The sequence below is a fragment of the Alexandromys fortis genome, unplaced genomic scaffold, assembly GCF_014885135.2.
Source record: "Alexandromys fortis isolate MF-2015 unplaced genomic scaffold, M_Fortis_MF-2015_v1.1 scaffold_46, whole genome shotgun sequence".
Classification (NCBI taxonomy): Eukaryota; Metazoa; Chordata; class Mammalia; order Rodentia; family Cricetidae; genus Alexandromys; species Alexandromys fortis.
The window spans coordinates 11,250,666-11,276,659 of NW_026067919.1; the positions used below are offsets into that span (position 1 = coordinate 11,250,666).

The 25,994-nt window shown below is 46.7% G+C and overlaps 1 protein-coding gene across 5 annotated transcripts in view; it reads left to right on the forward strand.

The window, feature by feature from the left end:
- Wdfy4 (WDFY family member 4) overlaps window positions 1-25,994 on the forward strand; it is a 222,821-nt gene that overhangs the window by 136,349 nt on the left and 60,478 nt on the right. For all 5 annotated transcript variants that reach the window (XM_050140691.1, XM_050140690.1, XM_050140692.1 and 2 more), the window contains 7 exons: window positions 920-1,126; window positions 2,348-2,399; window positions 4,869-5,035; window positions 15,405-15,553; window positions 21,040-21,160; window positions 23,455-23,540; window positions 25,182-25,244. In XM_050140691.1, the coding sequence (XP_049996648.1) occupies window positions 920-1,126; window positions 2,348-2,399; window positions 4,869-5,035; window positions 15,405-15,553; window positions 21,040-21,160; window positions 23,455-23,540; window positions 25,182-25,244 (845 nt within the window). The remainder of the gene's footprint in view (window positions 1-919; window positions 1,127-2,347; window positions 2,400-4,868; window positions 5,036-15,404; window positions 15,554-21,039; window positions 21,161-23,454; window positions 23,541-25,181; window positions 25,245-25,994) is intronic.

Genomic DNA, 25,994 nt, shown 5'->3' on the forward strand with positions numbered 1-25,994 from the left:
AAAATGCCCCACAGAAGTAGAAGAGCCAAACCTGCTTTCTCTGCCTGGGTGGACTTCAGAGAGTGCTGCAAACTTGACCTAATTCATGTACACACTCCCTTTATATATATGTTAGGTTTTAAAACATCTGTTGCTTCCATTACTATATTTACCTGTCCATTTTCTGAAAAATTAATATTTAGGACAAATGCCATCAAATATTTGAATACTATAAAAGTTCATATGAAGTTAGCCCTGCAATTCAAACTAGACTAAAGTGTTTCTTTGCTGGTGTGGCATGAACCTGAATGTGGCCTACAAAAACAGTGTGGGGTGTAAAAATAAAAAGACTTAAACAGAGGATTTCCTGCAGGCCTTGTCATTTGCATGTATACTCACTCCAGGTTTCCCTTCTTTGACTATTCTAGGACCCTTCCATATTCAAGAATCATATGACATTAGGATGTAAAGGTCCTCACACACCATGCAGGCCAAGCCTTTTATTATTTAGTCACTGTGGATTCTGAAGTCCAGAGATGAGACTGGCTCTCTCAAACCATCAGTCATCCCAGGACTGCTAGTTCCCACTCTGCCACCCGTCTGGGTCTCCCCGAGGAACAGGCTTTGTTTCAGAAGTCAGGGGCCATGGAAAAACCCCATGTCCTTAGCTCCTGCTGCTGCCTGTACAATCCCAGCAACAGGCTAGTGGCTCGAGAAGCCAAAGGCTGCAGTTTTCTCCTTCCCCACCTGATTCTGAATGGTCTCAAAGCTGAGAAATCATTTCCTTCTCCCTGGCCTGATCTTGGCTCCAGAGAGGATGTTGTATAATCCTGCGGGCTACCTAGAGGGCCATTTTTTCTCCAATAACCACTTCAGGAGCTTTGGGGCAGGCCTGCAAGGGGAATGTATCTAAGCGTGGTGTTATATCTCTGCTTCCCAGAGACGAAAAAGTGGCAGCATCAAGGCAGCCATGGCCTGGGCCAGGATTCAGGAACAGCTCTTTGGGGAGCTGGGATTGTGGGGCCAAATGACAAAATCCACACCCTGCTCCCAGTGGGAACTGGACAGGAGGGAAGGACCAGCTCGAATGAGGAAACGCATCAGACGCTTGTTTTCCTGGGAGGCCCTGAACCAAGGAGGGGGCACGGTAGGTACTGGGTATGGTGGGAAGGCTGTGTGGCCTTCCTGTCTTGTTCTTTGTTTTTTTGTGTGATTTTTTTTTTTGTTTTGTTAACCAAGATGACAGCATGTACCTAGATAGTTTCAAAAGAGTCCTCAAGTTTATACTTAAAGCCATTTAGGAGGGGAAAGAGGAGCGCTCACCTCCCCCAGCCTGAATGAGTAGTCATTCTCCTTAAGCCCTAATCCATTCTGCAATGCAACCCACAGAAATCCAGGGGAATTCTGCTCGGCAATGGCCACTGTCTGCTCACATGAATCTTTTCTCATTGAACACTTGGTATTTGCCCTTCTGGGAATTAGTTATTACACACACACACACACACACACACACACACACACACACACACCACAAAAATCCTGTAATAAATTTTACAGTGGAAAAATCTCTCAAACACAGCAGTTCTGCAAGCTCAAACCAGTGACCCACTTAGTCCACACAGCACCCAGGCTGTATTGGCTTCTAAACGGAGGAACCAGGCGGTGCCTGGGAGTTGACTTTCCTGAAGCTTACATAGCTAGAGCATCAGATACACATTTTGCATTTTAAGGAAGAGAAATCATTTGGCTTTATTTTATAGCAGATTTTAAAAAAAAAGTAGCAATGATTTTTTTCTTATCCTCATCCCCAAACACTGGGATGCTGGGTATTTTCTCTCTCTTCCTTTTCAAGATATGGAGCTAGTTTGATTTTGAAGTCTCCAGCATCTTTACCCATCCTAAGCCCGCCCTCCAGAAACACGTATGAGAAAATTATTTTATAAATATATGTTAATTTATTCAGTAGACACTTGTAATTATAGTTGTGACTAAATGGCTAGAGGCAGGTAGCATTTTTTCCCTCAGAACGTTTGTTTAGGATGTGGAGGCAGGAGAAAAGGTGTCTTGTTGGCTGTGCGGGTGAGAGTGCTCTGTACCCTGGTCACATTGGCATGCTGTCAAATCTCCCCTGGCACCTCATGGAAACTACTGAAAATGCTACTTACCTGCAGTCTCCGCTCTGACTCCCACAATGAGTGCAGGCATTTTACATGATCCCTTAAGATTTAGTACATTCGTCCTTTTGTGCCCTAGTCTAGACAAGCATGAGGAAACACAAGTTCACGCCAGTCTGTAACTTTATGAAAAAGGAAAGGTGCACAAACAATGCCTGTGAATTTATTTTCTCTTCTCTTTGGTCCTATTTCAGGAGAGCCAAGACAGAAAAGATGCTCTTTCTCAGACAAATGCTGAAAACCAAGGTATCAAGTTTATAAATTTATCTTTTTCTCTTCAATAGTTAAAGTTTTTCTCTTCAATAATCAAAAACCTATTGCTGATTTCCTTTAACACCTCACTAAAGCTATTACTACATGTGTGGGTTTGGGGAGAGAAAATACTGAGAAACCAGAGCAGTTTGCACACAGCTTGTCAGTACTGTGTGTCAGAACAAAGGGGACTTATTCCAGACCCAGGCCTCTGGGAGTGAGAGAGATTTTAGTAAGCTTAAAATAGTAACTTTGAGTACCTCATCAATTTGTTTTATTGAGTAGAGTTTAAAAGCACCCTAACACAATTTAAATACATGTTTAGTATGTGCTCAAAATATGTAGATGAATAATAAGATGTATTAGAAGAAAATAAATGGTATGTATGTTTAATACTTTCACATCGAATTCTTCTATGTCATGACCTACATGGCAGTCCCTATATACCTTAGGCTTTAAGACAATGTGTGGAGTCATTTCTGACTTGCTTAAAATCTAGGATATGCACACACACACACACGTGTGTGTGTGTGTATGTGAGAGAGAGAGAGAGAGAGAGAGAGAGAGAGAGAGAGAGAGAGAGAGAGAATTTCAATTCTGTGTTTTCACTTATGACTATCTCTGAGGTGCATGCTCCCAGCATGTGAGTTCCTTGGATCTTAGGGGGCAGCCAGTGGTTGCTCCTTGCCCCGTGGCAGCATCTCTGCACTACTAAGCCTGGCTCCTCTGCTGCCTGAGCAGCAGGGTTGCTGTTGAGGTTGCTGCCTTCTAGTATATAGTAACACAAACTCCAACTGAGAATCTCAGGTTCTCATCCCAGGATGACTTTGCATTCTACTGTGCACTGGGACTTGAGATGACAATGTGCCCATTGGCTTCTTTCCTCTACACTCTAAACTCCTAGCTCCAAATCACAACATCCTCACCTACTCCACCTCTCCAAGTTAGTCTGGGAAGTGTGCGCTGGATTTCCATAGATATAACCTTGGATTGCTTCATCCCTTTGTTAGATGAAGAATCTATGGCTATCCACAGCCCTGAGCCTCCTTAATATTGCCAGCACAGGCCCTAATTCGAATTTCTTATAAAAAAGTAGTAAGGACCTTCTCAGATGCCCGTCCTGACAGAAGTATGCTCTGTGCGGTGGGCAGAGCCTGTGGGACTGGATCTGAGAACAGCGGGTACTTTGATCTTTCCTCATGTGAGATTCCCAGGTCGGGAGGTGGTCAAAGAACTGAACTTTGTCACAAAGAACATGGCTCATAGCTTTGCAGTCATGACCAATATGCCTACTCCAGACAGGAACACACTCAGAACAAGTGAGGAGAAAGGAGTAAGATGAGGACATCCATACTGTTGTCCCTTAGCTCAGACATCCATGCTGTGGTCTCCTCAGCTCAGACATCCATGCTGTGGTCTCCTCAGCTCAGACATCCAGGCTGTTATCAGCTTAGCTTAGATCCAGATGTCCTGGCTCTTGCCAGACAAATCTAGACTAGGAATGACAACAAAACAGAATATTCCTGGTGATACAGACATGGAAGCCATCACATTTCTAAGGAACAGGAAAGGTATTTGTTGATTATGAAATAGCCACACAGTGTAATACTTCAATACCATTTAAATTATTGAAAAAAACTTTAAAATTAACTGGGAAAATACTTATGACATAATCTAGAATGCATTTTTTAGAGTACAACATTATTCTTATGTTAAAAATCACATATACACATATATACAGAAAAGATACCAAAAGTTGTTCAGTCATTTTGCGAACAGTGGGCTAAACATATGGGGGCAGACCTTACATTGTACCCAGGAGACCTGCTTCCCATCCCCTCTAACTCAGTAGCCATATGATCTTGGGCAAAGTCCCAAGCCTTATTTAGATTTTTCATTCACAATCTGAGGGTGGGATATTGTAGCTGAGATAGGACTATATAGACAGATGCCATTGCAGTGTCCAGCCCAGAGCACTTACCGGATGGAAGCTGACAGTCTTCATACCCCAGGACACACAAGCATGTTATTCTTCATTTATCAGTGTAGTATGACTTTCCCAAATCCTTTAAATAAGAAGCCAGGGTTTCTGGAGTTTAGACATATCAATGGCATTCTTTTAGAAAGGAGAACAAACAGACTCAAAAGGAGCAAATCCTAGACTTAAAGAGATATATTTCATTAATCAGTGAGGGTAAATTCCAAAATGTTGCCTTGCATCATTTGAAAGCTGTAGAGTAGCCAGGACTGGGCACACCCACACTGGGTGCAGCTTGCAGGAGTGTGGACTGTAACACGGGGTCAGGCAGCTGTATTCCTTCTCAGAAATAGTGGAAGGGCACGCTGGCCACTTCTACCTCAGAGCTTCCCAGTTCTCAGTGGCAAAGGCATGTGCTGCATGTTCTGCCTTGTGACATTGTGTAGCTCACACCACGACAATGTGTCCATTTTATGCTACTGCAGATGAGCTGACACTGGAGGAAGCTGAGAACAGGCCGGACGAGGTGGGCGTGGATTGCACACAACTGACCTTCTTTCCTGCTTTGCATGAAAGTCTGAACTCAGAAGATTTCTTGGAACTATGCAAGGAAAGACAAATCATTTTACAAGAGCTTCTTGATGGAGAAAAGGTAATATGTGGGCCGAGCAAAGGTAATCCATGAAGACTGTCTGACAGGACAGTCTGGGGTGTCATTATGGGTGCAGGGAATCTCCAATAACTTCCACACCTGCCAACTACATGAACAATGAGCAGAGGGAGCAGGCTCCTAATTTCCCTGACGTCCTATATGCCCTGTGTTCAAACATCCACGAGATGAGATTCAAGCTAACAAACTGATGTATGAAATGTCTCCTAAATGCTTCCCTTGACCTTGTAGCTGTTCCTGGGTCTCGCATTAAAATCTGGCTATCCTGAAAGGTCCACCTACACCTGGAAGGACACTATATTTTGACATGCCCACCAGTATGTCTAAGTTGTCTCCATGCCATGGCAATTCTGGGACATCACTCATGCCTAGGGGTGAGTGGTGTGTGGTATTGTGCATCTTCCATAGGATTGTATGGAGGGGAAGTATACACAAATCTTGGAGACAGGCCAGAGCTGGGTGGCAAAAAATTGGGGTTCTGGTGGGTAGTGTTTGGGGATCCCAAGTTATTGTACATGTCCCTGGCATGGCCACAGGAACATATATTAACTTCAGATTGCTACAAAGCGATAATTAAGAAAGATTACTTATGAAGATAAAAAGTTGTTTAGGCCTAGAGTTCTACAGTTCAGGTCCAAGACTGAGCATCCCCATTGGTTTAGAACTTTATTGGAGTCTGTAGCATGGTGGGATGGTGGACTGATCACATCTAGAGAGAGGAAGAGAGGGAGGAGTGAGATGGGGGTGGGGGGAGAGACACAAAGGCTAGCATCCCATAATGCTCTTTCAAAGCACAGTCCCAGGAACATAAGTCCCTCTCACTGGGCCTTTCCTCTTAAATATATATAGCATCTCCTAGTATTGTGACCCTAGGGACCAAATCTTGATATGGAACCTTTGGTGGATACTCATCCAAAACATACTGAAGTGTGATGGGGAACACAATAAAGTTAAGGTCCCAGGAAAAAGTCCTTTTACCCAAGTCTGAAAACAGAATGGAAGATGAACCACATGCCTTAGAACAAATCAGATCCGAGTTCAAGTTTCCTCTGACCACCTTTGTGGCCCTGCTTTCTCATCTTTCCTGCGGACCTTGGCATCCTCTTTCTGCAGCTCTGGCAGGCTTAGACAGGGTAGCAGAAGAGACTAATGAGGATGGACCACATGGGAGGTGCTCAGCAAACACTAATCTCTTCCCTTTGCAAAATGCTGTGGGCTTCACGTCTTGAGCAGAAAGCAGGTTCTTCTGTGGCATGTAGGCAAAGGAGAAGCCCCAGACAAATATGAGGGGCAGGGTGAACCCAGCAAACTGGGTAAATATTTTAAGGAGATGAATGTCTGAGACTGAGAGCCAGGCTGCCCCTGAGTTGGTGAGGGTGGATCTAACTGGGGTCTGCTGAGTGAGTGGGCTGAGTTTCTAGAGACAGATGACAATCCAGAGAGCCAAGGACAGGCATGCGCAGATTTCAGGGACTGAAGCACACTTCTTAGTGTGTTGTGAGAAGGGGCATACCAGGAATACAAGCACACACTACAGTGTGTGGGGGAGAAGGGGGCACCAGGAATGCTGGTACACACTACAGTGTGTATGGTGAGATGAGGGAGACCCTAGGGGTAAAAGGAGCACATGGGATGGGAAGCAAGCACCACTTCTTTCTGTTTTCCTCAAGAGAAAGGGAAGCTGACTTCACGCCAGCTCCATATAGATTCTTCTCAATGTTTTGGTAAGAGTAAAACCTTGTAGCTAGATGTGGCAACACAGACTCCTAACACCAGCACTTGAGAAATAAAAGGTATAATATAATAGTATTGTATTATAAAATAATATATAATAAAAATTAAAAGAGGCCAGCTTGATCTATAGAAAGAGTTCCAGGACAACCAGGCAACACAGAAAAACACTGTCTCCAAAACAAAAAAAAAAAATAAATAAAAATAAATAAATAAAACAAACAAAATACACATGAAAGATGCTCAGTCCTGTGATGCTTTGTATTAGTTTTCCACTGCTAACAAATGGCCATGAACTTAGTAAGAATCCAGCACTGTGGGACCCTCTGGTTCTGGTAGAGCCCTGCAGGATAGGGATGTTGACAAGAACTGCATCCTGGGGTCTTTGGAAATGCATTCTTTCCAGCATCATTCAGTTGCTGGCAGACTTTGGTCCATGCCTCTGTATGGCTGAGGTTTGATGACTGTCAGCTTAGACATCCTCAGCTTTCTGGAAAGGACCTGCATCCCTTGCCTTGTGGTCCCCTATTCCATCTTTCCAGCCAGCAAGCAGTTAGTTTATATCAAATCTTTCTTACTGGTGAATTGCTCTGCTTCTCCTTATCCAGTCTCTGTCTTCTCTTCTGTTGCTGGAACCAGGGCTTGCCTTGGCCTCACCAGGTGGTCCAGAAAGATCTCCAGAAGCCAGACCCCCTCAGAGCAGCTGGCTAGCCTACCTTGTGTGGGATAAGCAGCCTGGCATCCCTGGAGATGTTCTGGGTTGTAACCTACTGCATGGGGTATCCCCAGGACTCATGACTCACCTAATCTCCATCCTTGGCTTCTGGGAAAACCTCTCTAGCCACCTGGGTGTTCTTATTCTTCCAAGACAAGCAGGGTAATGGTGGCAGTCAACGCTTTGTGGGCACGACTGTGGGCAACCTCCAAGGTTTATAGGTCTGGCTCAGAAGAGTTCCAGTTTCATTCTCCTGCAGCCAACAGAAGTCCTTATCACGTTCCCTGTGTCTGAGAGCCTTGTTTTTGAAGATTGTATGGCTTTCTCCATATCCACCACCCAGTGACAGCTTTTTTCTTGGGGTCTCATTTGTGTAGACAAGGATCTGGAACACACAGGAGGCTGCCTTTCCCACACAGAGAAGGCAAGGCAAACAGCAGGGACTTCATCCTTCCTGGGGTCTTACTTAAGCTTCAGTCTTCTTTAGTTTCCTTGTTACACAGCAGGAAGCCGTGGCAGTGCTGGGGGCTGTAGCAGCAGGGGTCCCCAGGAAGTGCAAATAAGAGTGTTTGAATCCCAGCAGGGGTAGAAAGGAGTTGGGGGGGGGGAGTGGCTCAAACTGCCAGTGCCTAGTTAGTGTCCCCATCCCTGTGCCTGCAGGGCAAGGCAGTGGGGGAGAGGGAATACAGTACCAGCAACCTGGAACCGGAAGCAGACTTTTATACCAGAGGATTTTCCTCCTGTCTGGGTAGTGGGATTTTGCAAGTGTCGCTCATACTGGTCATGCTTGGGTTTGTGTTGAATTATTTGTTCTTGATGCTTCTAGTCTCAGTAGAAGCAGGGAAGGGCTTAGTGCCCCTCCCTCCACGCCCACCCAGGTCACTGGAGAAGCAGGTCAGTGCCGGAGCCCTGGGTGGACAATACACTCAAGGCTGTGTGTAGAGACCTCTGCGTTCCAGCCTCACCTCTCCGCTTTCACCACCACCAAGCTCAGCCACTTTGATCCTTAATTGACCTTCCCAGAACTTCCTTTTCTTTGTCTTCAAAATGGAGTTTTCTACTCCTTGTCTGTTAGCTTGGGGCAAAGCTGCAGGAGGTGCTGCACGCCTCAGCTCGAAACTCCCTGTGCTGAGCCCACCTCAAGTGGAGCTCTGTTAGGTTCGCCTTAAGCCGAGCCTCTCCTGCCGAGGCAAATAGCTCCAATCAGACCGAATCAGACAAGATCCACCATGGCCTAATGACTGGTATATTGTGACTTCATCTCTAGTCTACCATGGCCTATGCCTTGTGCATGATGACTTTATTTCTGCTTTTCATGGACTTATGCCTGGTCCACTGGGATATTATTCTTGGTCCACCATTGCTTTTGTCAAGCATGGAACTATAGTTTCATGAGAAATGAGTGGGGGCAGGGTTCTTCGAAATATGAACACACTCAAGCAAATATAAAGATAAATCCTTGACCTCACAAGACACCAGGTCTCCCACATTTCCCAAATCTCTAAACGCTCCAGGAAAGGTCATGGCAGGGTGTCCATGTTTGCCCCTCAGAAACCCTATTTTTCCTTCCTTCTGCTGTCGGGAGAGCCTTTATTCTTAGTTCGAGAGGCCCCGTGCGTAACCTCGAGAAACCTAGTCTGTCTTTGCTGAGACCTTTGGAATTGTACGTCTGTTTTGGATGCAGGGAAGCCAAGGCACAGCCCTGGAACTCCAGGGTGGCTTCAGCAGAATTCATTTCCTTGTGTGATCAGCTGAGCCCTCGTTGCCTCGAGCGATACCTGGGAAGGTAATTACTTTGTTACTCAGCGCAGCCTTTGCATCATTGATTAGTGATTCCCAGAACCACAGCACATTTCCTGCAATCATCTCCATTGGTCTGTGTTTGTGTGGTGGAGTTAATGCATGTTAATTGTGGGCCCCTCAGTCACTCCATTCTGGGATAGTATCTCATGCCCTTCCGCGCAGCTTCTGGATCCATCCAGACTCAGACCTATAGTGCTGGCTTCTTTTTGCCGTTTGTTATTCTCTTTGATGACATGACAAATTAAATAACTGATTTTTTTTTCACGCAAACTCATTGTAAAATGTGATTTTGACCTTCGTAGCCAGCTCAAAGTGAGATATTTTTGCTCTCGACAGCGCATCTCATATGCTCTTCCCTGGTATCTTTAACTAAAACTGCTTGCAGGACGTTAGCAAGAGTACTAACTTGGTTGTTTCCAAACTTCCTGTTTCACTGAATCACCAGGACTTGGTGAAAAGCACAGCTGCCCATGTCATCCCGAATTAATGCCCTCTGGAGCTCTCTGTGACATACTTTTTACACAAGGCGACCCTTGACTTGACCCATAACTCATTTCTGTACGTGCATAAACTCACATACATGCACACATGTACGTACATACATACATGCACACACATGCATGTACACGGTTGACCTTTTACCTAATTGCACAGAAGTGCTACCTATCTACACACACACACACACACACACACACACACCTTTTTCCGAACACACACACACACACACACACACCTTTCCAATCCCTAATTCACCCTTGGGGTCATCTCCTTGTGAACTGTTCTCCCATGCAGCTTGTGAAAGATCCCTCTCACTGTACTTTCAAAAGCCTGTTCTTTCCCACCACTGCTGTCCAGCAGCCTCAGACCACACACGTCCTGAAGGCGTGATTCAATTCCTTTGCGTCTCCAGTGGGTGGGTACTTGCTAATATGTTGTGCCGGAGTTAATGAATGAAGGAGAAAAGAAATGAGTGTGTTCCAAGCAACATGCTTAAAATCAGATGAAACAGTGTTTCTCCACATAGCACGAGTTCTTGGCTCTCTCTCTGTATGTTACTGTGTGCTCTTCAGGTCATCTGTACCAGAATTCTCTAGGCGTGTTCTCAAAATGCTATTTCTAAGGCCCGAGGCTGCACCTGCTTAACTGAGATGCAGCTTGGGATGATGACATTTGTGCAGCAGCTTTGGTAACTCTTGATAAACGTCTGTCTTTGTCACTGCGACAGAACACTTGAGGAAAACAGCTCACAGTTTCAGAGTTCACAGGTTCTGACCCTGCTGCTTCAGGTCTGCGAGGGAGAACATCATGGTGGCTGTAGCATGTGGCAGGGATTGATTGTTCCCCATACAATTACCAGGAAGCAGAGAGAAAACATGAGCAACCAGAGAAAGTCATTCTCTTCCAGGGGAGGCCCAAAGTTACTTCCCTTCTCCAACCAGGGCTCCCATCTCAATAAGGCATGGACTAGGCCAGACTCCCCTCCCCCGACTCAGTCGCCTCTCAGTTCCATCAACCAGCTGTCCACCAAGCCTTGAACACACCAGCCTTTGGAATATTTCAGATGTCAACAGTAACAATTCCCAAGACCCTCAATCCAGGGTTATAGTACTCAGAGATCCAGGCTAGACACACTTCCACACGCCACCAATCGAGTGTCAACAAGCTTACTTTCAGGGACGACAGTGGTGGGCACTGGGCCCTGAACTGCCTTTGGGACTTGTGTTATGTTTACATTACGCTGGAGCAGCCATACAGTGTCAAAGTCGCTATCCTTCCACCCGGTGCCACAGCCTGCAGAGAAAGGAGGGCGGCTTGACCTAACTGTTTATGGTAGAAGTGGCACAGCCAGGCAGGCAGGGGGCATCCCTGCTCCTTGTCTCAGAGAGAAGCACTCCTGTAAAAAGGCCCAGCATGGTGCTGCTTCATAGTGTTGCCGTACTGACACAGGTAGACATGCAGAAGCTCCACGTTGCCTTAGAATTCTTTTCTCTCATCACTGGTGTGACTGAAGCTCTAGGTAACTGTGATCCATGGGGAAATGTAAGAGCCGGGGTTTATGGGAATCAGCACAAATATGGCTTTTGCAGTCTTTCTCCTTTTTCATAGTTTTAGTTTAGTTTTTCTCAACAATCTTTTTTTTTTTTTTAAATTAAGTATATAACCAAACTCTCATGCTTCCAAATGCTAAGTTGATGGTGCCAACCACCTGTGAATCAAAAACTATCTCTGAAGCGCTGTGTCTGTTCTGAGATCTTGCAGGCTCCAACCCCGACTTGACTTTTCTCTAGACAATACAATACACCAGTGTAGACAGGGCTGGCATTATATTAAGTATTAAAATTATCTAGAGATGATTTAAAGCAATAGGAGCCATAAAAGGGACTTGAGTATTTGTGGAATTTGATAGCAGTGGACAGAGGTTCTGGAATCATCCCCAAGAATACCAAGGAATAGCTATACCCAATCCGTTTCCTAGTGCTAATAGCACGTACTGAGGACACAAGATGGGGTGGGGGTACATCGTTCACCCTCTCAGAAATAGAAGAGAGAATAGACCAATCGGGCAGTTCCTTTGCTGGCTCCTCGGCTCCAATGGCCTCTCTGGGTCTCAGTTTTTCCTCCTATGAACTGCACTAGACTACAGACTAATGCTGCCACACACAGCTTCCAGAAATGTGTAGTTGTCCTCGCGCTTTCTAGACGTACCCCAGGACGAAGCCTTGCTTTGGGGCCATGTGCCCCGGTGATCTGCTACCCAGTGACTCTGACTCACGTTTCGTCTCCAACCTTTCTGGTTTTCTGGACAACCTGTTGTCCATCGTCTGCAAATGGAGGTGTATTTACTTTCTCAGTTATCCACCCGCTGGGAATGACCATACATCATCTAGCAGGTCCTTAAAAAGTTCTTCTGCAGAAACAAAAGTTCCCCTTGTCTCAAATGATCGATAGCATTGAGGCATGAGGGATTTCTTAGTCACGAGTAAACACGAATGGAGCCCTCTCTGGGCTAATTTAAATGGAAGAGCAGGTAATAGTTCACTTGGGCTCATCTTCTAGTTTTTAAAATGCCATTTCTTTTCTAACAGAATCAATTTTTAAGCTATTAACCCAGCTCTCTTTAGACATTTTTCTTGTGGTTTGGTTTATCCTGGTTGTTACTTAAGCCTCCCCAAAGGGAAGCGTCCGATCAGATTTGGCATGTGCTCCAAAACCCCATTGCTGGAACTGTGAAGGCTTTAATGGGGTGATGCCTGGGGAGAGGAGTGGTTCTGGGGGTGCCTGTGCCAATGTTGGCATTGTGACTTCACATATCACCTTATAAACGTGAAGGTGATATCTCTGAATTTCACCTGTAAAAGACACAGGGGAAAAAAACGTTTAAACAACCTAGCATAACTCTTCATTATCAGTATGTATTCTGATGCTATGCTAAAAGACTTGAGGGCTTGTTTATTTTATAAGGAAAAGAGGTTTCTTTAGGCTTATGGGTCTGGATGGCCGAGGGTCCATATGGATGGCATAGTCTCAGGTGAAACAGGGTATCGTGTGACAAGACACAGGGAATGCAAATCTTCTGATCTTTTTCTTTTAAGGTCAGCACTCTTAGAGATTCCATCCTATGAAGCTGATGATGCACTAGCAACCATGTCCAAAGAGCCCCTCCTTTCCACCCTCCTGCTTCACTATGGGAAGTAGACTTTGAGTCCTTGGGAAATACAGTCAAACTGGATTCAGGTTGTAGCACCTGTCTTACAGTGTTAGCAATCTTGTGTCACTCTGCATGGGAGTAATTGCAACAGCTGTGAGAATTGAAAGCACCCTCATCCCGGCCTCCTGCCTGGCTTCCAGAACTTTATTCCTCAGACGTACCTGTCAATTCAAAGAGACCCGTGCAGCGTGAGGAAGGCTGGCACAGTCCTGCAAATGCAGATATTTGAAAGCAAGCTGAATTCAGGAAAAACCGGTCAAACAAACTGCGCTGGGATAGTCTGTCACTATTACTGAACCAGACATGTCGACAGGAGGCCGGTAGGAAGGCGCTCCATGGGGGCTGCTCAGGGAAAAGACTAGCCATAACAAGGTAACTGTGGAAATGGGGTATTTATGACAAGACCAGGGCAGTGTAAAAAAAAAAAAAAGCCTGACTTGCATTCAGAAGACCATTGGGAGGCACAGCCATTTCCTGATTCCTGACCAGGTTCCCCTCCAGTCTCCGCCAACTCTGTAAGATGAAACACCAAACAAACCATAATTTGGTTGGATCAACTGTGAAGCCCTAAGTGTTTTTCCCAATGGTCCCAGTAGCTGTGACTCTGGGGAATTGACCTCAACATTGGTTTTGCTGACACAAACCGCAGTGCTGGTGACTGTGGCAAGACTTCTACGTATTTCCTTTTAGAGATGGGATCTCTAGTCCAGGTTGGCTTCAAACAAGTCTCTCAACTATTCTTCCTGTTTCAGCTCCCCGAGTAGCTAGGAATACAGGTGCATGCTGCTTTCAGCCTTTAGATCCACACCCCCACCCCCTACACACCTTCCCTGCCTCAGAATTTAGCAGTGGCATTTCCAGGTATATGCCACATTCAGTCTTTGTGTTAACGTCTCCAGACACCCTTGCTCCTTCTTTCCTCAGAGTCGGCATTGCCAGCGTGTGCCACCCCTACCTGTCAGTTCTACATTTGAAAGGATGGAAATACTTGGAGAAACACTGGCTTTGGTCTTACTCTTAGTCCCTTTGGGTTTTATTCATCATTTATTCAGTCGTGCTGGACTCTGAGTCATTGTCCCAAGTCAGAATCCCTAGGATCTCCACGTGCATATGCTCTCTGGGAGGATTTTGGTGTGTGGAAGTCAGGACTGGCCTGGCACAGCTGTGGTGCAGTGGTCTCAGCTGATCACACCCAAGCAGTGACTTGGAATTGAGGCAAAGGGGCCCTGCCTCATGACTACCTGTTGCTAGGGGCAAGTTGTCACTGGGAAGGGCTGTGCCCCTGCCCCAAGTGCTCTCGGTCAGTGAAGGAGTATGAACTGTGGTCCAGGAGCAAGCGTCTGTGTAGACGCTGAACACCCTGAACTCACTCTTGCCTTGGTTTTGCAGAGGCAACAGTACCAGGCTTGTACTTGATTTTGGACATCCCTGGGTTCTATTCCTGGCTCAGCTACTCATTGGCTAGTGCCAGAGGGTCCCTGGACAATTGCTTGTCCCCAGTCAAACTTGCCTTATTATGAACTGGGGAATGCTTTGTTTGTTCAGGAGCTTTATGTAAGAGAAAGGACTTGGGCATGCTTAGAATTACAGCAGTAAGTCCCAACAGATACATCTACAAAACTCTCCCCAGCGTAAGGCTCAGGGAACATTGCAGAAGAGGGGGCAGAGTAACGTGTAAGAAATTCTGGGAGCAGGAGAAATAGTCTTCCCCAGGGAAGAGCACACCAACTGCTTATCCAAAACCAAATGGTAAGCTCTGAAAACACACAAGTAACATTATACAGACTGAACAGATTGTATTTAGGAATATATGTGTGTACATGTGTGTATATATAGACATGTATGTAAATACATACATATAGATATATTTATATACATATACATTCTATGTAACAACAATTAATGGCAAAAGAGGTCTTGAGTTTGAAAGAGAGCAAGGAGGGGCATATGGGAGGGCTTGGAGGGAGGAAAATGAAGGGAGAAATGGTATAATTAAAATATATATATATATATATATATATATATATATATATATATTGGATTTTTGAGACAGGGTTTCTCTGTGTAACAGCCCTGACTATACTGGAAGTTGCTTTGTAGCCCATGCTGGCCTCGAACTCACAGAGATCCATTTGCCTCTGCCTCTCAAGTGCTGGGATTAGATGGCATGATCCGGGTGGTTGTATCACTGGGTAGATTATAAGGGGTATTTAGTATAAACAAAGCTCATGGGTTGCAATTGGGATAGCACAGCTTGTCATTCTTGTATGCCACCACCACTGTCACCTCCAAACGTCCTGGGAGTGACTGGTGACTGCCCCCTCTTCTTCATAAGATCCATAGGTGCCTTTCACTTGCATCCAATCTGACTCTTGCACACTCTCTCCTTCCAGGTGTCACAGAAGGTCCCCCTGGTGATTGTGCAGGGCCACCTGGTCTCAGAAGGGATCCTGCTCTTTGGCCAGCAGCACTTCTACATCTGTGAGAACTTTACCCTGTCTCCCACAGGCGATGTCTACTGCACCCGCCACTGCTTATCCAAGTGAGTTCTCCACTTTCCCAGGCAGCTTCCTCCCAGCCCTGCCTCCTTCCAGTTCCCTCTCTTCCTCTTCCCCTTCCAACTGTTTACTGAGGGCTTAGAACCCACGGCTATGGCTCCCCAAAGCCAGCTTCTGGGCTGGGTCACATGTTGCATGGTAGATCCTATGTCTTCCCTTCCTGGAAATGTATCATAGCACTTGGGGACCTTCCCTTGGGTTATTTGGGTAAAAGACTTTATTGACATCAGGTTACACATGCAACAACTGGCTGGCGGCCCATCGTTCTCTATGAGACAGTGCTGCTGGCCCTGCATGCAGAGGCATTCAAGTGCTGTAGGCAGCACAGACAGGCTTCATGAAAAGAGCTTGAGCACACTGTCATTCTGGAACAAAACATACATGGGGCAGGCGTGTTTACGCGACCATCTTGGGAGACGTATTGGCTCTGGTGTGATAAGGTAGGGCTGCCTTGAGGGTGTGGCTAAGATCTAACAATGGGTGAGCCTTGGACAGGACTTTTGAGCCATCATACAGATGAGGTGGCACATGGATTATCCCAATACTCTGGAGCCTGAGGCAGGAAGATCCCAAGTTTGAGGCCAGCAAGGGCTACAAGTGAGAATCCTATCTTGAGAAAACACTACAAAACAACCAAATAAGGAAAGAAACTGGAGTCTCCCATCAAAAGATCAACTACCAACTGGTAGCAGACATCGCCGGCAGGAAATTCTAAGATCCTTCTGTAGTGACAAATGTTTGCTCTTTTGGGATTCAACTAGCCCCTACTGGCCATTCTGTGCTCATGAAAGGATTCCAACTGATAGTGCAAGTTGACAAACTGTGTGTTTTCCCGTGGCCCTTGCTTTTAATGGATGGAGAGTTTTTTTTTTTCAACGTGGTTTACAAAGGTTCCTATGGTGACCAAGTAACTTCTTAGCATAGTGACTAGTTACTTTCAGCGTGGCTTACTCCAGAGTCACCTGGAGCCATCATTAGAACACAGACTTCTGGACTCTGCCCTATCTCTAGTTTCTAACTCAATAGATAGTAGCACCTGAAACTTTGCCAGCTCCTAGCTTAGGCTGATTCAACTAGTCACCGGGGACCATACTTTGAAAACCATTGCTTTCGGATGTTGGCAAAGAATTTGGTATTGACCTCTCAACAGTAAGAATCTGAACTCCCCGTGGTCATGATCTCCAATTTGGGTCAGGAAGGATATGTCAGGAAGGTAAAGGATATGTAGAAAGAAGACTGCGTGCAAGCCCACCTGATTTAGATTAGGGTTGAAATTTGCTTCATTATCCTTGCTGACCAGTCCTCTCCGTTAATTTCCATCTTTTATTCATACCGAAACTTCTCCTGTCACTACAAGTCTTTGATGATTTTCCAAAGCTGGAGGAGTATAATTAATACTTGGCACACTTATCCCATCTTCTTGCTCATGTTTTATGGATACCGATCAATACCAGCAGTGGGTCTGCAGGCTGGTCTTTCTAAGTTGACGGAAGCTCTCTGTTCTTTCTAGTTGCTCAGCATGCCCGTGAAATGACATGCGCAGCCCATCGCTTCATGCTTCACCTGAGCTTGGATTGAACTAGCCTTAGCTAAGAGCCTATTGACCAGCTACACTTTGTTTTAAGCATCAAGTTGTTTATCCCCATAGGCGCAAAGGAAACCCAGCGGTCGGGGATTTGATTTGTAAGGCAAGAGTGACTTCCTTGTCTCGAACCGAACTGTACTTTTCTAGAATACAGGGAGAGTGGAAACAATTGATTACCTTGGGATATCTCCAGAGAATTGCCTGGGTATTTTTAGTTCACCCTCAGGAAATGTTTGTTAATCAGACAGTCACACACACACCCCGCCTGCTCCTGGTCTAGTCTGTGGACTGGGAAAGTGCTGGCTTTACTAAGGAGGCAGCTTTCCCCGCCAGGCTCACAGATCATATCAGATCAATGGGGATTAGGCCTTATTTTGACCATGGAGACTAAGGAAGATACATAAATAAGCCTGTTAAAAATAAAGCTGGGCCAGCCCTGAAATGCTTCTCTAAAAGCCATCAAATAGAGCACAGCTGAGCATTAGGCCTTGGAAGAGGCTCGCTGATGCACCATAAAAATATCCCCAGTCAATCCCAAGAACACCATGAGTGCCCTGCCACTGGACTTAGGCATGTTAGTTATACTGGACACCCTCCATGACTGGAAGCTCAGCCTTAGTTCATTAGGGTTGTCAAGAATTAGGTGGCCTAAAATAACAAGATTTTTATAGTTACACAGCCTTACAAGCCAAAAGGATGGACCAAGGTGTTAGTAGGAAGCCACTTTCTCAGCTGCTCATGGGAAGAAGCCTTCCTTTCCCCTTGGCTTCCGGAGTCTGGGAAATCCTTGGAATTCCTTGGCTATATGCAGACACTGCTCACCAGCTACATGGCTGTCTTTCCCGTCATCTTCCTTGTGCATCCATTCTCCCCTTTCATGAAGTTGTCTTGAATTAGGGCCCAATCCATTTATTTAAGTTGATAACTTCTATGAATGTTCCATTTTCAAATAAAGTCACATTCTGACATAAACATACCCCGTTAGGAAGTCACAATTCTACCCGATAAGACTGGCATCTACTGGAACCTTAGTGGTCAGATATTAAACCCGATCCCCCTTCCATGTCCACAGGTAATATTGGGCATCATTTTTCTGTTAAATTCAAATCCGCAAAGTTATTAAACACCTCGTGCTTGGTAGCTGCACAGACATAAAGAGGTGAGGCCACTGAAAAGAATATGATCCCAATGATTCCAGCCATAAACTTCAAGTACCATTCTGACAAAATTGAGTGACTTCACATAGAAGCAAACCGAAGTGTATTTTATTTTGAAATTTACCTCAGCTGTCAAAGTCCAGGCACTCATTGTTGTGACTATCATTTTTATGACATAGTGGGTTTCCCTACTGCTGGAGCTATTAAAAACTTACCAAGATCACTCTAGACAGTTTCATGAGACAAGATGGCTGCCTGGAAGCAGAACTCTGAATGGCATCCTACGATCTGTACCGATCCACCTCTTGAAGAGCAGGATCCGTTTCTTCCCATTTACCTTACACATCTGAGTACTGATTTAATTAGCATGATATGTAAGATGAGTTGTCATCCCCAAAACCCAGTGACACGTGTGTGACTACTGCCTCTGATGGATTTCAACAGGAACTTCTATCCATGAAGTTAACAATGGATATTAATATTAATGGAATGTTAGCTTCTCTGAGATTCCACAACTGCTGATTCTGTCCTGTAGGGTTATTGCAGTTCCTATAAGCATGAGAAATATGACTGTTTTCGTTTCTCCCAAAAGCCCTTTCCATATTCCAGTACATTTTCCCTCAGGCTGCCCATTTGCACAGGTCAGTGGTGGAATCTGTAGCTTGGGGTAGCTGAAAGGAGAGATGCGAACGAAAGAGCGCTGGGAAAACTCTGAGGCCAGCCTTTCTGCCTCCAAGGACACCGTTGCTTGAGCTTAGGCTTACGAATCAAGGGGACCTGGGTTTGAATACAGTAACAGAATGTCACCTTGGGGAAGCAGCACCTCTGACAAGCAGCTTCCAGGTTTAGAACTGGAGAGCACCATGGCTCACGCTCAGGGAGACTCATCTCAGACCAAAGTAAACCCTGGATGGGGAAGGACTGTGCAACTGGGGAGCACGGCAGTCACTTAGCAGACATGCTTGGGGTTCAGGGGAAGATGAGGGAATAGAAGCCAAGAGCAAAGCCTCTGCCTCTGCCTGCACAGGAGATGCTGGCCAGTTCTGTGGAGGACCTAAGGTGTAGATGGGTTTTTTGTGGCTCTCATGGCAGGAGCCTGTGGAGGCACAAACAAGATTAGTGGTTGTCCTTCCCACCAGACCTTGACCTGGATGCTGTTTGGTTTAAGCCAAGGGTGGGAGCTAGATTTACCACTGTTGCCCCTTTGAGCATCAGAAATATTTAGAAACAGCTCAGCTTAGACCCTGTCATGGCACTAGACACGCACAATGGGCCTCGGCCAGCAGCAGCTTTGAATTAAAGCTCCGTGGCCAAGGCTTCCAAAACCCGAACCACATTTTCTCTCTGATTAACCCACAGCACTGTGGCTCAGAGCAGAGGGTCCAGGAAGGCTGCTCAGAGAAGAGCTAGTGGGGCTTGCAAAGAGACTGACTTTGCATCTTCAACGCTATCTGTATAAAGAGCTACCCAGGGGGTCCAGGCTTCCTCCCTGACCTGTGGGAACCTTCAACCAATATTAAAGTACAAGCTCTTCATAAAGTGAACCTGGTCCACCGACTAGACTAGAAAGCCCCACCATGTCTGCGACAGTCTGACTCCTCTCAGCTACAGAATGTGGCATGGAGGCCTCATGAGCTTCCTGGGAAGGGGGCAACACCAGGAGGAGATGAAACAGTCCTATCTCTATATCTCCATTTCTGGCCTCTCTAGGCTTGTGATCAGGGTATGAATTTCTGTAGCACTGATGTATGGGGGTGGGTGTCATTTATCTTAAAATGGAAATTTTTATCAAAATGGCCAGAAAGTGTGTAGTGGTGCACACACAGTTTAAGATAAAATAAAATCTAAATAAATGTGAAATACTGGGTACATGACCTAGCTTTTCAGAAGTGGATGTGTCTGTAAAGGGAGGTAATTTTACTTCCCAAGATGTCATCTGTGTGGGTGCTGAAAGCTCCCCTACTCAAGGTTCACTAGTGACTGAAACAGAATGTTTTCCTCTTTGGGAATAAATATTCGGGCAGGTCCAAGGTTCTCTGCCCTCTCCACTTCCTTCAAGGATGCAGGCTCATTCTGAACTGCTCTATAAATAGATGGATAGAAAGCTGCCTGACATCTCTGTGTTGTCATTCTACCTTCTGGACTTTACAGGCCACCCCTCCCTGTTGCAGGAGGTATGACTCAGGTCACATGTGGCTCTGCTCTGCTCTCTGGTAGGCTGCTGGTTGACCCTTCAAGGCCTGGCTTCTGAGAATTTGGAAGGTACTCCTTTCTCTCAATCAAGGCTGGATCTTGCAAACCAAATGATTTCCAGTTAGTTCTTTCGTCCATTGACTATACCGCATCTTCTAATTCAATGGACCTCTGTCTCAGAGAGGCATATTCAACATTTGGGTGGTCCATCTGAAGATCTTCCAGGGCCATTAAAGATACAGGATGGGGGAAGTGGGTCCAAGGTATCAAAGAACCATGTGGTGTAAGCAGTTTGCAGACTTCTGAACACAGGGGTTGTTTTCACACACCCAGCCCCCACACCCTGGGTCAACATGACTCCCCCAATGAGGCTGGCACTTGGTTTACTCTTCGAGGGCAGAACATGTGGATTTCTGGTACTTGGCTCATCAGATCATCAGAGGCCAACAGAACAGGAGGCTGGACTACATTCTCCTCCAGTGAGATGGCAGTGGGTGGGAGGAGCCTAACACCACATGTCTTGTTCCCTTTTCAGCATCAGTGATCCCTTCATTTTCAACATGTGCAGCAAAGACAGGTCCTCTGACCACTACTCCTGCCAACGCTTTGCCTACAGTGACCTCAGAGAGCTCCGGCAGGCCCGCTTTCTCCTGCAGGTGAGTTGAGGGGCTCTGACCCAACCAGGGTTTAAGGAGGTGGTTCGCTCATCACGACAAGTGAACCGGGCATCATCAGAGATACCTGTCTGTGACTCCACTTGGCTTCTATATACAGCTCAGGACTCTTGTGAAGAAACCGTTGAGTATCATTTCCCTGGGCATCATCTGGTCCCCAACCAACTTGGAGCTCTAGCTGCCTCTACAGACTCTCCAGCCAGGCCTTTTAACTGCTGAGCTATTCTTGCTTGCTGGGTCATCTAGGAATAGGCATCTTTCCTGTGATACACACGTGTATTGATGATTTAGGAATATGGGGACATCACTTCGAGCTGGTGATCCTGAACACATGTCACCACTCCCCTCTCCTGACTTCCCCTAGAACTTGTCTAGCTCTGAGCTTCTCATTATGTCCCGGACCAAGTGATTTAGGGACCTGGTGGCTTTTTCCTCCGACGCACCTCCCAGAGCCTCCCCATTGACTACAAGGCCTTTTTGTGTTCTGAACACAGATGGAGGCTCCCACGAGAAAATGCACTCAGTCATGAGCCCCTGCACCACTTTCTGCCTAGAGCATCCTGTTTAGAATCATTACCTGCAGTACGGGTGGGAGGAAGAGAGCTCTGGAGCCCAGTGGCCTACGCCCTAACTTACCTGTATCAGAATGGTCTCAGCAAGGGCAGGGCTGTCTCCAAGGCCTTCAGGGCAGCCTCGGGACACAGGGAGATGAAAGCCAGCTAGGAGGAGAGGACTGGGGCTCATGCTTCGCCCTCTCTGTGGGTTCTGGGATAGTTCCCAAGGATGGAGAGGAACACTATTTGACTTGGAAGAACCTACTAAGGGCTCCTTGGATTTGTGGCTTCATCTGGGGTGTGTGGAACACTTTAATTCCTCATGAAAGCCTCCCTAAAGGTGAAGTTTGGGAGACCCTCTCAAGGGAGTAAATTCTAGAGTTGCAGCTACCTGTGGACCAAGGTCTATGCCTCTATTAAGTCCCCTTTCCTCCACTGTTGCCAGAAGAAGTTGCTTCCTTTTTTTCTGACCCTGAGCTCTTTCCAAATGAGAAGAGGAAGTGAGGAGGCCGAGTGTGGAAGAGTCTCTTCCAGCAAGATCCTAGGCAAGGTTCTGGGCTTTGTCACCAGTATGGCTTCTTTGGTCAATTCTCCAGGCTACCTCACCCTCCAGGCATAGGCAGCCGTGCCTCGCCTTTCCCATCCTCCTCAAATAGCATCGAGCACCTGTCAGAAACAGAAACCTTTTCTGGATTTCTGTGCTGGCCTCACAGCTTATTGCACATAGGAAGTGTTACCGGCAGTGGGTTTGTTTCCTCCTACCCAGGAAATAGAGATTGCTTCCAGGTGGTTGTTTTCTGCATGGTTGTGGAAGCCAGAGGTGGGGGAGCATCTGTGTCACCAAGGGGCAGGGTGGCCGATGGAGACGCTTCTCCCAGGAGAGCTAGAACCTGTCACTCTAAGGATCTGAGGAATCTGTCCCCTCTGTCATCTCGTCATTTCCCTTTCTCTTTGTTGAGCTCTTATACGTCTTGGTAGAGGACTTGGAGGTGCCCATACAAATGCCCCCCCCCTGCTGGGAGAGCTTGCTGACCACCAGGAGAAGCAAGTGCTGTTTGCTGCTGGATGCACAACCCTAAGTCCAAGTCTGGCCCTTGGCTCCCCATGTCCAGGCTTCCGTCTCCCTGGACTTCCCTCCAATTCTGGGAGTTCTCCCTCCCAGATGCCATGTCATCCCTGAGGCTCAGCTCATCTCTGGCGTTGTGGTATCCCTTATTCCAAATGTGTTATATGCATAGCCTGGGACAGAAGGAAGGGAAAGAGAGGTGGAGAAAGGAGAGGAAACAGCCAAAGGAAAAGGCAAGAGAAGCATGTGGAGTCCACTCATCAGGCATTACACCGTGTGGTCACATCAGTGACTCAGCACCCTGGGTGTGGGAAGCACCCCAGAGTAGCATGTCGACGGATGACGGATAAGCACACAGTGGTGCTCACACAGAACGTCATCCCTCCTCCGTAGCTTCTGGGGCTTCTGGTGGAGCTGATTCCTGCCTTAGGAAACCAAACCCATGACACAGAAAGGTCACGCAGCTTGCGGGTGCAACTGCGCATGCTCTCCCTCTGTCCGCTCTTCCCGTCCTGCAAAGAAAGCCTCCACTTCCGGCTCCATGAGCAGGTGCACTCCGTGGTCACGCCCCAGGCTACACGAACCAGGGTTTCCTACCCCAGAAGCCCACATGGCAAACTGGAGTCATTTGTACTGACAGTACTTTCTCTGCATAGGACATCGCCCTGGAGATCTTTTTCCAAAATGGTGACTCTAAGCTCCTCGTCTTCTACAGCAGCGACCGGGGTAAAGCCTTCAAAAGGTAAGGGCCTGACACATTCTCTTTTCCAAGAAACCGACCCTAAACCCTGGGCAGAGAAATGGAGATTTCCCAGCTGTGTTCTTGGGAAAAGGCTTCCCAACCCATAGCAAGCAGAACTTAGGTGAAGTACAAGGAAGAACTTCCTGACTTTTGAGAAGTACAAATAAAAGCCTGGAGCCTCATCTCTGTGGACTGAGGTAGCATGGTGGTAATGACGCCAGGGAGAAGTCTTGCAGACAGAGTTAAGACGGTGGCGGTGTAATGGACCTTCCAGAACATTTTTGTTATATTTTCTAATTTTCCAAGTCTTTGTTTTCGTTGGGCTTAGTCTCTCTTTTGGATTCCAGTTGCCAATTTTAGTCATTCCAATTTTGTATTTTATCTGGAAAGAACTCCAAACCCTGATTCTCACTCGCATGCTGAAGCATCTTTCCTAAGAGAAGCCCGTTGTCACAGTTCGGCACCTTCTCTTCTCCAAAGAGATGAATCAGTCTAAGCAACGCCAGCCTGCGACTGAATCCTTAGCACGCAGTTATCCATTTCTGTTGTTAGGGACTTACGGAGGCAGGGACAGGTTCACAGAGAAACTAGGCAGAGAGGAGGGTTGGGTCCTGGCCACCATCAGAGCAAGCAGAGCTGAGGGAGCAGGTGGCTTCTGACCTCTGTCCTGGGGAGCTTTGGGATTTGCCCTTCAGGTGCTCCTGGCTGGTAAGCAACCCCAGGGCCGGTTGCCATATCCAGGACTCAGGAGTGGAATGGAGGAAATGGGGTTCACAGGTTTGTGTCTGCCAGAGCTACCCACTTTGGGTCAGGTGTCTGCTGGCCTGAGCGGACTTTTGACGCTTGTTGCCTCATGTGCTCCTCTAGCTGCTGGGTACGAGCTGAGGTTTCCTGCTCTCTCCAGAAGCCTCACGCGTCTCTTGTCCGCCCTGCTAGAGGTGTCTCCGAGGTGCCCGCTTTACAATAGGGCGCTTGATTTGGTGTCACGCATTGGAGGGCCCAGTACTTGATCAATTGGCCCCATCACCCTGGGCCTGTTGTCAAACACTGCGTCATGCTAACAGCACGTGACAAAGGCATCATTTCATGGCAGGGAAGTAAACAGGAGCAAATGAAGGCATCTGGGGTCCCACAGGCCCAACAGTGACCTAAAGGCCTTCACTTCTTCTCGTCTCTCCAAAGTCCCATCAGCAGTCCAATAGCAGCAGCCTGGGAACCAAGTCTTTTCTTCAGGGTCTTTGGGTGTGTGTGTGTGTGTGTGTGTGTGTGTGTGTGTGTGTGTGTAAGATTGAGATGTTAGCTGAGAGCCCACAGTGATACACAGGAATGTGCGAAAGGAGTTATCAAATTGGTCATGGAAATGCGAGACCCCGAAAGGACTTTCAAACCCCTTGATGCGGTAATGCAGTGGCTGTTGTTTCCTGCCGTCGCTGCTACGGATGGTCCTGGCCTGTGAGGCTGCCAAACAGAGGCCTGAGTGGCACCCGAGGCCTGGTGATCAGGACTGCAGGGCAGGCTGGGAGGAGGGACATGGGTGTAAGTGTGGTGTGGTGTGTGTGTGTGTGTGTGTGTGTGTGTGTGTGTGTGTAAGCTGGTGAGGGCAGTGGCTCTGCTCACGAAACGATTTATTTTTTTGTTTAGCTTTTGCACTTTCCAGCCCAGCTTGAAAGGAAAAGGCAACGCAGAGGACCCCTTCAACCTAAGGTAATGTCAGGTCAAGGCGCTCTCTGCCCTGGCTCTCTGTCTTATTCTCCTGCTCAGGATTCATACAAAGGGCACAGCCATTTGTTTGTAAATTTCTTTCCAATCTGCAGGCATCCTTATTATTACTCCTGACGTTTCTGCTTTCAACTTAACTTCTACAAATAGGCCTGGAGTCCACCGCACAGGCCCTGACAGTCTCGGGCCTGAATAGCTCGCATCCCCTGCTGTAGAAGGAATAACTCCAGCACAGCCTGATTCAGGCCCTCAGGAATGGGTGTGCACCAGCCATGAGGGTTTCTGGATGTTCAGAAATTAAATCAATGCAGTTTGAACATACTATTTGGGAAGTCCAAAACTCTTCAAATCTGTGAGTGCCAATGGGCTGTCACAGGTAGAAACATCTGCGTGTTACCTCTGGTGACACATGGGTCACAATCCAGTCAAATACACTAAAAAGGTTGTGTAAAATTGCTCAGGCTTTGTTAGAGGATCTATGCAACATGACCATTGACCTGCTGACAAGGATATCACTGGCACAGACTGTTAACAGACCCATTGGAATTTCTCGGTGAGAGTTATGTTCCAGACACCTTATTATGTATATGCAAATATACAAAACTCAAAACATGTCCAAACTCCAAGCATTTCTGGTTCTAAGCATTTTGGATATAAGGGAGACTCTGTATGAGTGGTGTGTGAATTAGATGGGAACTTAAAAGCCTATTGTGTGGGTCATCTTGCTGGTCAACG